This window comes from Saccostrea echinata, unplaced genomic scaffold, assembly GCF_033153115.1.
Source record: "Saccostrea echinata isolate AGI-Se365-2 ecotype Australia unplaced genomic scaffold, CSIRO_AGI_Sech_v1 ptg000034l, whole genome shotgun sequence".
In the NCBI taxonomy this organism is placed as follows: domain Eukaryota; kingdom Metazoa; phylum Mollusca; class Bivalvia; order Ostreida; family Ostreidae; genus Saccostrea; species Saccostrea echinata.
Genome location: NW_026889783.1, coordinates 6,076,673 through 6,092,371, shown reverse-complemented (window position 1 = coordinate 6,092,371; position 15,699 = coordinate 6,076,673). Strand labels below are relative to the sequence as shown.

Genomic DNA, 15,699 nt, shown 5'->3' with positions numbered 1-15,699 from the left:
ATCACATGGTCTACCGGCTTCGAAAACGAGGCAATAATTAAAAAAAAAGGGGGGGGGCATATCATATCAATATATTTGAGTACCTTTAAATTATTTAATCCATTATACCATCTTTTATTTATCCTAATATAGTTAAACGACACAAATTAGATCATTCGATCCCGATCGCTGAAACAATCTGAAGGCGCGGATCTAAACAAGACCAAAGGCCAATATGACGAACAATTAGAAGGTGCGGATCTAAACAAAGACCAACATGACAAGAAACCCCGGAATAAAATCTTCGGTTTTATGACCTTTTTAAAGTATTTATCATAACCAAACTTTAAATGTACATTCCTTTTTCTTTATACAACAAAGGTAATTTAAATTAATTCTGACATGCGGGTTGTCTTGTAACGCTTTTCAAATGAGAAATTTTCTACCAAGCCGTTTAAATCAGGTAAATACTTTACAACCTACCGTGGATACGTCACCGGAGGCTCCACTATCTGTTAGTTCCTCCCAGGAGCAGATATCCTCATCCTCATCCTCCTCTCTTCTCTCCTGTGTCAACACTGGTACGATTAGTTAATTAAGTCACAATCAACTCCTGGTACAATTACGTAGTTAATTAAATTACAATCAACTCCTGGTACGATAAGTTATAGTTACAATCAACCCCTGGTGCAATTAATTAAGTCACAACCGACTCCTTTGTGTTTTATCAAAATCAATATAAATACACATTCAACTGAACCTTAAAATATAAAATGTACTTATGTGAAACAAATACAGCGAATGAGTTTTTTTTTTTTTTTTTAATTTAATGATTTTTCTCAGTCTTTATGCTAGTAGAAACCATCCTGGAAGACTATTATGATCAAACAGCAGGCCAATTAAGTGGCCAACCAGTTCTTGGATCGCCCACGAGCTCTGATTTTTGTACATTGCAGGCGGGATCCAGGAATTTTTTTTTCCAGGCGGGTCCACCTCAGTCAAAAAAAAAAAAAAAAAAAAAAAAAAAAATCCAGCCCAGAATCAAGTCAAAAAAAAAAAAAAAATGCATTCCCTTCCCAAACGTATTAAACCCAGAAAATTTCTTGATAAGCCAAAAAATAAATAAATAAATAATCAAAAGGTTAAATCCATTTTCCAAACGTGAAAAAAAGCCTATTTCGTGGTGGTGATGGTGGGGTCCGCGTTTTCTGGGGGGGGGGGGTCCAAAGTAATTTTTTATTTGATTCAGTATATATACTTTTAATTACTCTGCAAATTACAGGGAGGACCGCTCCCCCCCCCCCCTCCCCCGATCCGCGCATGCACTGATTTTTTTTTTTATACACACCATAACAAACATGACGATACAAAATTTACAGTATGTTTAGTCATGCAGTTTTCTAGCATTAAAAAAAAAAAGATTTTCTTATTTAAAAAAAAAAATCCTTTGTTTGAGAGAGAGAGAGAGAGAGAGAGAGAGAGAGAGAGAGAGGTTACTGTATCTTAAACGAGCAGTTATTCTTTTCCATTCAGTAATGACTTTCTGTTGATCATGAAATCTAGTTTTCGGTTGTTTGCAGCAATACATATTACATGTACATCAGTGTCATTTATGAAGTGATCGAGACTATAACCAACTCACAGTTCTCAAAGAATTAAAACCAACCATGATAATCATCGCGGCATTAACCGTTATTGATTAATTAAGTCAGGTATATCACTAATCATCATTCGAATCGGCCGATATGTGCCGAGTAACTACGTATGTTACATGTCCATGATAATTATACATTTTCCCTACATTAAATTTACAAGTATTTTTTACGGCACAAGTTTATACATGTATTTTAAACAAGTCTAGTTTTGAATCTCTTACCCAAGGCTGGCACGGAATCTGAAGGAATCGTTTGGACGAATCAATCTCCTCCATTTCTAAGATGTGAATACAGAGCAGTAGTAGCGCTGAGAAAGATTATGGAAAAAGCACCATCTGCTCCTCTGGAGATTAAAAATTGCTTCCATGGTAATGTGGACCCCTTTAGAGTGTGTATTATGAGCATTCCAAGTATAGTAAGAACAGGACATTATAAGACTTATCTGTACATTTCGTCACTCCGAACGAGAAACTACGAGAGCTAGACATAATTAAGCAATATTCGGTATCAATGAAATATGAAGATAACGAACAGTATTCAAGCTCATAAGTCCATTCAAACAATATAAATCAGAAGTAGAGCAAACACGGACCTCAAAATCATCAGAGGTGGGATCAGGTGCCATGGAGGAGTAAGCATCCCTTGCCGACACACCCGTCTTGTGCTCCTTGTCATGATCGGGCAAACGGAAAAATCCGTTGACAATTCAGTGTGTAAATAATGGTCTAACAATTGGAAACAAAACAGACTTAGACTTTGTGAATTAAAGCATTCAGAAAGATTTATGAAAATAAAATGTACCTGATTTGATGAATCTGCCACATCTGTTTCATATTTGGATGTTTTACTGACTGTAGCTATAGACGACAATGGCCAACTAATAACTAAACTGTATGAAAAACGGGATGACTTTAGCGTTTTCAGCATCAACTTCCCTTATTTATGCAGTAATTTTTCAACATCACCTGCATATGGTGTTTATGTCTCCAAACTGATTCGATACGCAAGAGCATGCTCTGAGTTCGATCAACTTTAACCGAGGCAAGCTTCTGACAAATAAGTTGATGTTACAAGGATTTCAACAACCCCGATTAAAGTCAGCTTTTAGCAAATTCTACGGTCGTTATAATGAAATCGTTTGTCAATACAATTTAGTTTCATGTTGTATTTTGTCTCCCGTGTTTCATACCGTGTAATTGTTAGGTCATTGCTTTCATACTAAATTTGACTACGGAGAATTCCGTCTACCTGATTAATACATAGGGTTTACTTTGGGTATGACCGACCGACAGGGGATGCTTACTCCTCCTAGGCACCTGATCCCTTTTCTGGTGTTTCCATGTTTTTTGCCTGTTCACGATTCGTTTTGTCTGCTGTATTTATGAGATTGATCACTAATCGTTATCTTCACCTTTTACATTTTGCAAGTTTTATAATAGGGTTAGAACTCTATAGGTGTGAATTGTATTTTGATACTAATTATTGTGGTACATTTTATTGGTATTTGGTATTCGAAAGAACTAAAATAAAATCGAGACGACTGTGACATCGCGCAGAGCATTGGGGGTTTTAATTGCGCAACAAAAAGCATCGTCGCAATCCATGGGTTTTGTGTCTACAAAACCCGTGGCTTGCGACAATGCACACAAAGATGAGAGCTATTAGTTTTATTCATTTTTTTTGTTTTGGCTGCATGGATTTTCCCGCCACTGCACAGAGCCTCTATTACGTCCTGTGACGGTGTCATACAAAATTCCTTAATAAATTTCCTTTACAGACTGATCCCGACTGTGCATTCCGTAAAATGACATGGTTATGACACATTATAAGGAAATATAGAATTTTGGCTCTATAACCAAGCTCTTTTGGTAAAGATAAAGTGATAATTGAAAAGTGAAAATCAAGAAGTAGACAAACAAGTATTTGGAGAGATTGGTAGAGTGATTTTGATATCTATAGTCGTTTTCGTTACTATGACACTAATAAGCGTATTATGATATTTTACAGAACGTATATATCATAGATTTGAGTTCTATTCTGTTTTTTAAAAAATACCTTTTGCAGGAAAACAGAGGGGAAAAAGATGTCTAGTCTAATTTGTTACGCATTCAATTTTTTAACGTTTTTGCGCTTGGACAACGCATGAAATATAACATCAAAAGTAGAAGTCTTGCACACTTGCCATTTTCAAGGGAAATACAAACCCGTTACTAGCAGAAAATAAAATAATTGATAAAAAAAAAAAGATTGAAAGAAGACAAGATAATAAAAAAAATGGTTCGTGTAAAAAAAAGTCTACATTTATGAATGAGCTGTTTCAGTACTTTAAACGTACATTCTACAATTTATATTGAAACATGATGCTAAAGATGATGAAAACTACACCGATGAGTTGGATACAATAGATATTGTCGAACTATATTTAAACTCAACGAGGGCAATTTATGCAGCTACACTTTGAACCAATTATTCGCAATTTTCAAGAAATAACGTATATTCCAACACTTGGACGTGAAATTTTAGCGTTTACATGACGCTATTTTGACGTTACAAAATCAGCCTCAATTCCGTGCGCGACGTCTTACTTTTCCAAAAACTCTTAATTCAATTCGAAAACAGATATAATTTGTCAAATAGTAAGTCCACCTTTCTTTTAACGATATCAACAGATTTTTACTTGTCTTGATAGAAAAATTTTTTAATTACATGAAGTTTTTATAATTTCCAAACATTTTGTTTTTGTCAGATTGGACACATATTACTCGAAATAAAGCAGCATGACATGACATGATTTTTCAAAGCCCACTGTAACGTAAATAGTGTTACTGGATTTGAATTTGGCCGCAATTGATGGCATGTATTACTTTTGATTTCCACCGTAGGGTGAATTCAAAAAATAATCCCTATCAAATTGAAATTTATTGAAAAAAAATTAACTACAAATAACATATTTTTCACTTATATCATCAAATTGTACATGTATTCTAGTTAAATTCCTGAGGTTGCAATAGAATTAGACAAAGGGATAACAAAAGTTTCATTATTATTAGTAAAACTTTATTTGAAAAAAGAAAATTTGAAAAAATCCTAAAATACTTCTAAAAGTACATAACCAAAAGAAAGTAAAATTTTTTTATGCTTCAAAATAGTGTCAGGAATATAAATAATTAGATTTAAACCTTGATTGAGTTTTTTCTCTGGTATATATGGAAAAACTGGCTTTTTGATTGTTATTTTACATCATTTTTTTCAATTCTGGTTTGAAAAGTTTTAATATGAAAAAAATATGAAACAATAAAATTCCACAAAAAATCTCTTTTTGTCCATTTAAGGGAGCCGACTGGGGTTTTATTGTGTGAAAACTACTATAGAGAAACTCTTTAATTTTATACTCTATGTACCTTACATTGACTTCAGTATATATGCCAAGTTTAGTGAAAATCTACCGTCTGGTTATTTTTTAGGGGCCATCTCAAAATACAGGTACATTTACTATAGGATTATATAGGAAAATACCATTTTTTCGCACTTAGGAGAAAATTATACAAATACTACTATAGACTTTTTGCTCAAATTACATTATTTGATGGCTAATACTATATTGTACATTTTGGGCAAGAAACACAAAATTCTACCGTCTGGTTTCCAGAGGGGGCATCTCAAAATGTCAAAATTCATGATATTTTCCTGTTGACCATTACCAACATAAACCATTATCATCTATTTCACAGATCTTAGAAAAATATTGAATTTTCAAAATGTCACAAAAAGGTGTTGCATTCTTAATATTTTTAGCAGCATTTTTGAGCATAACTTTTTTGTCAGTCGAGATATCAATGAGATATTTGGCAGGTATTTAGACACTATCTAAAGACAGATGTTGAGAGATAGACATTTATTCCGATTGCCTGTATTTTTAGTGCAGGTTGATAAATATGTGTTTAGTCATTCTTTGTTTTAATTCACTCTGTAAATGTATTTATATACTGTGGTTTCATCCGGCATTATTCGTGGATCACCAAATTTCGTGGATTTCGTTGTTGAGTCGATCCACGAAATTAAATTTTCATCGAAGTTTGGTACCTCGATTTTGATTTATGATAAACCTTTGAAAAGCTTATTTGTACTTTCGTTAATATATGCAAATGACCCCCACCCCCATTTTTCCCCCAACAGGTTGACTTTATTAATGTATTTCATCAATGTAAGAATATTTTAAAAAAGAAGAATTATTTACCATTTTTGAGTCAATATATTTAAATATTCTGCACGGAGATATCTAAATTTTAGATGGCAAATATGTTATTTTTAAGCTGTTATTGATTTTTGATCTCAGTTTAGTAACTGAGGAATCTCAGTTTAGTAACTGATGAATCCCGTAAAGAAGAGAAACATGTTATTTATATTTGGTTGCAGCGGTGACGGGATCCTCGAGACCAGGAGGTTTGTCACCGTGAAATATACATTGATACAACTATGGAAGAAATGAGAAAATGAGATCACTGCCCCTAAAGGACAAATTGAGAAGATAAGAATTGAGAACTCATTTCTGAGAGAGACTGACAGAATTGCCGGACACTCGACCCCATAAGTCGACTATGACAGTGTGTAGAATTACAAATTTCATTGTGACGCATGCTCAGAATTAAACAAATGGACGAATAAGTAGAAAGGTCTTTACCTCTAGGTTTTGTTAAGAGGATAAGTACAATGTATACTATAGGCTACTCACATGTATTCAATCCTACATATAAAACACTAGAGAAGAGATTTCTTTCTGCGAACCATATGGAATTGTACAGAATACAATGGAGGGAAAAACATCAAAAGGCCACAGAAACATTGCCTGAGCTTGGACAAACGATCCGTAGACTCATGAATTTAGCTTATCCTTCTGTTGATAAAGACTTACAAGATACGTTGGCAAAAAAGCAATTTATTGATGTTCTAGTTGACCTGGGCATGAGAATACGTATTAAACAAAGTCGTCCAAAGTCTTTAAATGAAGCTATCAGTCTTGCCGTTAAGCTTGCATAAAGCTTAGATTAAAACTGACCGTCGAAATCAAAATTTTGCTCGCCCAATGTCCGGAAATGAATTAAAAGATTAGATTTTGAGGCGAGAATGAAGTTGCTGGGGAAGACAGTGGAGGCTATGCTTCGTGCGCGTGAGCTTACTCAACTTAAGGACATACGCAACGTACCTTACCTACTGATAAATTTTCAAGATATTCTTAATTTAAGATTATAGTCTCATCAGATGTTCGTAAACAAAAAATCAGCATGCCTTACCAGGGGTTTTGGAAAGATATCAATTGATGAAAATTCTTGTATAATTCAAAGAAAAATATACAAAAATTACTAAACATATATTCTATATGTTTTGTTTATCCAAACTTGTTTTAAAGGAAGTGTACAACACCATATATAGACATTAAAATGTTGCACACAGTTCCTTTAAGTATTGGAACTCTTCAACTCCAGGGAAAAAGACAATAAAGTTCAAACTACGTTGCGTATGTCCTTAAGAGGAGTAAACTTGTTACTCATGAGCAGGAAAAGGATTATGAGAAGAGTTCGACAAATCTCAAAAGTCCTTTGTCTCAACGGACCTGTTAATATAGATGTGGAAAAGTGGTCACATAAGTCGTTATTGTTAGACATCAAAACCCATCTAAGACATGAAAAGAAACAGAGGATCAGACCGTTACTCAAGAGACACAAGACCACCCAAGAATACAGTAAAAGGTAACAGCAAATTGTCATCTTTGAGGACTGAGATAGAAAAGTCAGTTCAGAATAGAATATTGGATCCCTTGCCGAAGCACGAGCTTTATTAACACTAGTACTGTGGGTTTCAAAATAAATTCGATCTATGAAATAATTTTCTAAAAACTTTCAACTAGTGCATTTACTCAGCAGGAAAGTCAAAGTCTCCTCGAATTAAAGGTAGATATATATGCAAAAATGACGGAGTTATTATCTTTCCGAAAATACAAACGAGTCGCACACCTTGCTGTCAGTATTCACCGATTTTCCACCATAAATAAATTTATTATTAAATATTTGCTCGATTTCTTAAATTCACTTGAAACTAGTTAAAAGCAATTATTACTAGTATTTCTAGGTAATCAGAGACGTGGACTAACACAGAACAACACGGCCACCACAATGACAAGCAGACAGTAAGTAGCTTTGTGGATGGAGACATCTTTTGATGGCTTAATAAAACGGTAAAAGTATATGATTTGGAAGTTTAGAAGCTATGTTGAGAAATTACGCACCTTGGAAATATTTTTGAAAGTGCGTTAAATTTGGGGACCAAGTCAACGCACTTTAAACAAAAAACATTGCTTTTCAAAGTGTATTAATAACGACCAAACTAACGAACTGTGAAAAAAAAAATGTGCTCGGCTTGGTCAATATTTTTCACTAAATGAGCTAAATCGTGTAAGTCAAATATGTGTAATGTTTATAGAGAGATTATCAGATATGGTGACAGATGGACATCTGTTTAAACATCAGTTTAACAAAAAGGTCATTAATTATTTGATTTTTATGACAATGAACATTAATGGACTCTCAATTTAAAAAAAAAAAAACTAAAAATCACTGTACTTAAGACTTCCTTATACTTTTTACTGTATTTAGAAATTTCTAGATTTATTTATCAAATATGATCCTTAGGGGTACGGGAAATGCTACAAAACTAAAAAAAAAACAACTTAACTTTATTCATAATTTTTGAATGAAGAAGATAAAACTTTCATATTTCACATGTTCATTTCCTGCACAACAACTTTCTTGACCTTGTCGGCTTGATCTTCAAGTTTGACATACTTCCCGAAAAATGTCTTTGGTTGAAGCTCCTGCATCTGAAGAGATGGATCTTTCATACTTTTCATTATTATCATATTTATTACTTCAATTTACTTGTGACATTACAGAATGTACTTTTGATATTTGACCTCATAACCTATTCAAATTTGACTTTCAAGAACTTGAATCTTGATTGTAACTTTTGCACCAGAACATTTTGTTTCTTCCAAAATATAAAATATTTTTTGCATATTGGATAGACAAGCCAGAAAAGACAAGACAGTTACAATATGCCACAAGATAATATATTGATGTAAAGCCTCAAATCGGCCGCAAACGTTTCACGTACTGATCACAATACCATGGATCTAAATATTCACGTGAGATTGCCGATGATTTCGGCAGGCGCGATGATGGACATCGCAATAAATGTGAAGTATCGAAAAATTATTTATTTGTCATTCACACCTGTGTCAAATTCAAAGTAAATTCAGTAACTTCTTTTTTTATTTTTTTTATATTTTTTTCTTTATAAATTTATGAATTATACACTCCCATGCTTGGGAGCACTTCTAAACTTTTTTTTTCCATAAAACCATAGAAAACTGACAAAAGATTAAAATGCATTTATAACAATAATTAAAGCATAATATATATTTTTTAAAAATATCATTTAATCAAAACTTTGATGCATGCTATGAATTAGGAATTGTTCTATCGAAACAACAAAATATAATGCCTCATTTCACCATGTGCACTTTCTAACACAACCACAAATAGATCGGCCTCTCCCTGCGGCCGATAATAAATCATTCCATCCCAACCAATAACCTCAAAGGCGGGAGACCACAATTTTCTGAATTTGCTTGTTTCGGTAATAACGTTTTAAATAAAATATGCAGAAATTTAATTAACAAGGCCATGCAGAACTAGTTGAAGCTATTATATGAATACGTACAGGGACGGATCTAGAATTTCCACTAAGGATTAAGTGGTTACTAAACACATATCTTAAAATTACCCAAGGGCATTATGTGCAGTACTATTGAAACTGTTTTGCCCTGTAAAGAGCTAGGTTCACTTTAGGCATAAAACTGATGGCCCTGTAGATACACCAATTTATCTACTAACACATTATGTCCCTTTCTTAACATCAATATAAAGAAGAGACTTGGTGCTTTCAGTTTGTATATGAAAGGTTCCTCTAAAGAGTCCAGGTACTAGAAAACAGGTTGTGTGAAATTGCAATGTTCTTGAATTTTGCAAAAAAAGGGTGAATTTTAGAACCTTCAACAAAGAATTGAAATATGAGCACACCCCTCGATCCAAAAATTAAAGTATGTTTTATAATCTTAATGAGCAGTTCTTTCATAATATATTTGAACACTTTGGATCGGAGGTTGTGCTGTATACGAAATATTGAAAAATATAGCATCATATTTTGGCCATTTTTGAAGAAATATTCGGGATATATGAATAATGACGCAATTCATGACGTCATAATGCATTGACTTGCAAAAAAATTACGTCAACTTTAGGAGAAATCAGTCATCAAGTGTTCAAGTGATATTTATTGCCTTGTCGACTAAAACTATGAAGATTTAATTTTTCAGAAATTAATAGGGCCAAAAAAGGCCCTAAATGGCCCTTGCTCTTTGATTTTTTTTTTTTTTAAATTCAATGTTTGTGTTTGAATAACATTTTAGATGATGAGCGATACTGAACACCTTGTCATTAGACATTTTCTTTCACTTAAAAATCCGTTTGTTACAGACTTATATCTAGTCACTTTTTTTTCCCCTGTTTATAATACTTTACAAACCTGTTATCAATACCTGTGTGATAAATTAGAGTACAGCAAGGTACTCATGATTGGCCAATCCAATCTTCATGATATCCAGGTAAATGTTTAGATGTAAATTTGCATTAATTAAGTCCGTCTGGACTAAATATGTATAAGGACGTGCATGTGTCTTATTATAACGTATTGTAAAGTATGTTTACACTTTGCACATGGAACGCCTAAGAAAGAAGAATTTTTTCTTCTTAAACCGGTTTAGGATGAAGAAGTATGATTAATTAGGTCATCCAGTGCGAGAGCACATTTAATTCTATCAAAATACTTGCTATACAAACAGAAATTAATAATTAAGGTCCGAGTTAATGAATTCTACTGTGTTTAATAATTCATTACGACTATAAAAATGGAACCCAACAAACTGGTTTGAATTTTTAAAAAAAAATAAAGGCGTGGAATCGTATGTTCCGATCAATCTGACAGAAAACCTCGACTAGTGAACAATGCTGTTTATAAAGGTAAGTATACAATTTGTATTGATTTGGGCTGATTTTGGTTGCTACGTATTTCATAGTCTGTGCCACATAATCAACACTGCATCAAGAATGTTATAATAACATGCAGACTTCAAAAATGGCTCAGATTCTCTAAAGCTCTCTTTTATTCGTTCGGTTTCATGGGGTAATGACTTCCATCACTGCAGACAAATGCATTCAACTTTTGTACAGTTAAAGCCCCATATGAATTTACATAAGAGATTGATGGCACAACTCTTTTTTGGAAATATTACATTGATATATAGTATGTACAAAACAGAAGGACGCCAAGTCAATGAAGAATTGAAGTCATTCATCAGAAATGTTCAACGGACAAACATATGATACTTGCATGCCTAGAAGCATAATTGTAAGATTAAATGCATAATTTCCTGTTCTTGTTTTAGGTAAAAGATTATTCAATTCACGTCAAGTGCATCAAAATTATATTCCTTCTAAGCTGTATCACTCCGACTGTTTGCTCAAAATCCTTCATATTTGAGGCAGAGGATTCACACACTGTTGGGTCACTGAACATTGGCAACAATGATTTAGGTGGCGTGTCTCGATCGGAAGCCAGTGGAAGGAAGGCTGTGCACATGTATCAGGGACACTATCTAGAGTACACATTTTGTGTACACAGAGAAACCAATGTAAAGATTTCGAACATACGATTTTCCAATGATGGACCACATGACGAATACTTGGTCGAAATTGACGGGAACATAGTGGGAGAATATAAAACAGGAACACAAACTGGTACTGGAAATGCTTGGAATAATTATCATTCAAGTGGACTTGTCGGTACGGGTGTAATTCTTGCTGCGGGTAACCATAAAATAAAACTTCTGGTGGCTGTTTCTGACCAGTGGGGGGCAGAAGTTGACTTCATTCTGGTGGACGTCGATGACCAGAAATTGGACGAATTAGGATTCCATTGTGATATGTTTTGTTTTGACGACATCACATTTAAAAAAGTTAAAAAATTAGACAGTGTTCCTGGGTCAAGATTTGATCAGAAGAGCTTCAGGTCATCTTGCTCCGAGGAGGCAAACGTCAAAGTGGCTGTATACAATGATTTCGCTACATTGTTCCGCTTGACTGCATCAAATCCAAAGTATAAAACGTTTTCCAACAATCGCCTTCCAAACTATAGTGGTTGCAATGTTGGTCGCCCTACGTTAAACTTTTCTAATATAGCTGTTGATCCATATGAACAAAGCATTTCTACAAATAAATTTAAGATTGACTTTGCAGGTTCCCCAAATTACGTTATAATGGCCGTTACTTTTTTTCAGCCCAAACTCTCGTTGACAAGAGACCCAAACGAACATAGAGTCGGTTCCGTCTTGACTATTAAATTTAAAGATGAAGGAGCACCTTTTGACCTGGATATCTCTTATTTGGGTGAATCTCGTCGGTACATCAGTTTTGATAGACTTAAAGTTGATCCTAAAAATAAGACAATTCATACCTGGAAAATTCCGGACCATTCCTGGAGTTTAACCCAGGAAAATATTGTACGACTTGGCTTTTCCTCATCACAAGCAGTGAATACATTCATTGAAAGTATAACGCTTAAAAAACGGGAGACGGTTCACAACAAAACCGTCCTCTATCAGGACAACAAATATATCATAGAGGGTACCGACATCGACTCCGGGTATATGGAAGAACACACGATGGCCACTAAAAGTAAATATACTAAGGAAGTGTACAATAATCTTGATTTAATTCAGGTGTATGCCAAACTGCCTTGGAGCAGTGGGTTCTCCCAGGTATTTTCTTTGTATCACGATGGAACAGCTAGCCTACTTCCCATTACCCCTCATGGTCTTGATTGGATACCATTTGGAACGACCGTTGTCATTGGTCCAAACAATGCGAGTGACCCTCGCCCAACTTCACCAATCAAAAACGTCGAACTAGATCCAATCAATATGATATTTGAAGTAGAATTTGTTCATGGCGACCGAGCTTCTCTTTCTGTTGATGCGATGGATTTTGAAACTGTTCTCACTGTAAAATATGGTGAAATCAAACATAACAGAAAGATATACCCTCTAATGACCGTGCTTTCCACGTGGATATCTGACGGATATAGCCTTACTGATCAAATATCTGTGAATGGTGATACACCAAGAAAAATTATGGGAAATTGGAAAACTTTGTACGGCACATCAGCCATGTTTTACCGAAAATGCATCTCCAGTTATCATACAATGAGTCCTGATCTTAGGCTTGAAGTGATAGATGCAGACGAACTTGTGATATAATTCAATACTTACGAACAAATAGGACTCGATTCTTCCTGTAAAAAAATTATAAACTGTGGAATGACAAAAATGAAATCGAAATTTATTCCACATCTCCCAGTCTTTTGCTAATAAATCATCTATAAGCAATCTGAATAATAATGATAGGTAGAGGGGTTTAATTAAATTCATGTTTTTTAATTCTATATACATGTAGGTACCCTGTTATTTCAAAACAACGATGATCCGCTGGAATGTTGTACTCATTACAATTATGATATTTACTGTTTATGTGGTGCTTGATTGTATTTAGGTGCTGTATATGCCTTTATATCTATATGACAAAATAGTACGCTTGTTCTATATTAAAAATAAACGATGATGATTCCGTAATAGATATAGTTTACATGTATACATTTACAGGGGGATCCAAAATATCTGATACCATTTTGAAGGATGAGCTCACAAAAAGAAAATTTTCAAATTTTTATACATGCTTTTACATTTTATACAGCATATGTCAAATATAGTTTACTTTTTTCAAGCTACCATCCTATTTTACCAAATAAACAGCAATTATGATTATAATTGAATTTATGTATTAAATGCGTTGTATTTACTGTTTACATGTGTGTAATGGTTTATGTAATAGATATAGCATGCTGGGGATTCACGACGGTGGACTGCGAAATTTCCAGCCAATAATTAACGAGCTAGGGTCACGTGGTCAGCTGAGCGGATCAGTTGTATTTTGATACCCGCACGCTGACCACAGTAGATTTTGAAACACTTATATTTCGAAGAAATTGGAAGCTGACACTTAAAGAAAGCCAAGAAGTTGTGCTTTGTAAGTTACGTTATTGAAAATGATTATTCTTTTAGTCGGCTTATAGTCTGGTAGTGCGGGGGTATCGTTTAAGTAGCCGTACAAAGAGTTTTTGTTTTGTTTTGTTTTGTTTTTATTTTCTATTTTTTTTATTTTTTTTTTCAAATGGGACGTTTGATAAGTATGGCTTCTGGACTTAATGTTTGTATCATTGGACATTCTTACATCCGTAGATTGGAGGAATATTGTTCTAGTAAGGGTATAATTAATTTGAAGTTGGATGACAGTTTTAATGTGAATTTCCGTGGGAAAGGAGGTCTTCGTTTACGCCACCTTAATGTATCTCAAGGACTCGGTGCTAGAAGGGAACTTTTTCATTTTATTTCGCCGCCAGATATTATTTTCCTACAGGTCGGGGAAAATGATATAAGTGATCTGACTTGTTGTGAAAAGTTAGCCGGAGACCTCATATCTGTGGCAGCATATTTGCGGGATGGCGTCGGTGTAAAAATGGTGATAATTGGACAGTTGATACGACGATTGCCTTTCGCAGCCTGCAAAAGCTTTAATGACAAAGTAGTAAAGACAAATACGCAGCTGGAGATCAGGACCCAGTCTTTGCCGGGGATTCATTTTTGGCGCCACAGGGGTTTCTGGCATGACTTGAGCTATCTGGGTCAAGATGGCGTACATCTGTGCTGCACCCCCTCGCACGACCAGCCCATGCGGAAGTTCCTTCGAAGTATAAGGAATGCAGTGATTCAGTCGCCTAACTTATTAAGGCCAGTATAACATTGTCTCATTATACATGTATTGCACAGTGGGGTGTTTATGCTTATGGTGGGCTATACAAGATTTAGGTCGTAAAGATAAAGTTAGATACTCTGTCAGACAATGTCGTTAATTAAAGGCAAGTAGATGACTGACTTGCGGTTAGGCATTTAAATATGTTCCAAATAATCATATTGACACAGGCACTTTTGGTTAGCTTGTTTCTGTCAATACATAATTTATAAAGCAAATTTTGCGCTATTTCTTCTGTTATTTAATCTCGATGGCTTTATTAAGGACCAGGATGCTCATAATGACAATGGTTTCAGTCTTATGTAGCGATTAGTTATTTGGACATGGTTACGGATTAATCAAAGTTTCCCATATCGTTTATTCTTCGGTGCAGAATATGTAGGAAACTATAGTATAGAGTCTATATTTTATTTGTTTGATTAAGATTGTACAGAGTTTTAGGCCATATGGACTTATCATGTGGAAGTAGAGGTACAAAGTTTATATATGAACCTACCCACGTTGTTTAACAATGTTACAGAGTGTGGGCCTTATATGTACTTATTGTGTGGGAGTTTGGGCACAAAGTATATCTGTGCCTACCCACGTTGTTTAACAATAGTACAAAGTTTATTAGGCCGTATATATGTACTTATTGTGTGGGAGTCTAGGTACAAAGTATACCTGTACCTACCCACGTTGTTTAGCAATAGTACAGAGTAGGCCGTATATATGTACTTATTGTGTGGGAGTTTGGGTACAAAGTATACCTGTACCCGCCCACGTTGTTTAGCAATAGTACAGAGTTAGGCCGTATATATGTACGTATTGTGTGGGAGTTTGGGTACAAAGTATACCTGTACCCACCCACGTCGTGTAACAATAGTACAGAGTTAGGCCGTATATATGTACTTATTGTGTGGGAGTTTAGGTACAAAGTATACCTGTACCTACCCACTTTGTTTAGCAATAGTACAGAGTAGGCCGTATATATGTACTCATTGTGTGGGAGTTTAGGTTCAGAGTTTTTATGTACCTATCCACATATT

At 34.6% G+C, this 15,699-nt stretch overlaps 2 protein-coding genes across 2 annotated transcripts; both read left to right on the top strand.

Moving 5' to 3' along the window:
* The first annotated feature begins 10,533 nt into the window (after positions 1 to 10,533).
* On the top strand, positions 10,534 to 13,634 carry LOC133199636 (uncharacterized). The gene is made up of 2 exons (XM_061335492.1): positions 10,534 to 10,768; positions 11,194 to 13,634. Exons 1-2 carry the CDS (start codon positions 10,754 to 10,756, stop codon positions 13,060 to 13,062), a joined length of 1,884 nt encoding a protein of 627 aa, XP_061191476.1. The 5' UTR covers positions 10,534 to 10,753; the 3' UTR covers positions 13,063 to 13,634.
* A 414-nt stretch (positions 13,635 to 14,048) lies between these two features.
* LOC133199635 (uncharacterized) lies at positions 14,049 to 14,667 on the top strand. Its single transcript, XM_061335490.1, has one exon. It carries the CDS (start codon positions 14,051 to 14,053, stop codon positions 14,657 to 14,659), a length of 609 nt encoding a protein of 202 aa, XP_061191474.1. The 5' UTR covers positions 14,049 to 14,050; the 3' UTR covers positions 14,660 to 14,667.
* The last annotated feature ends 1,032 nt before the right edge of the window (positions 14,668 to 15,699 follow it).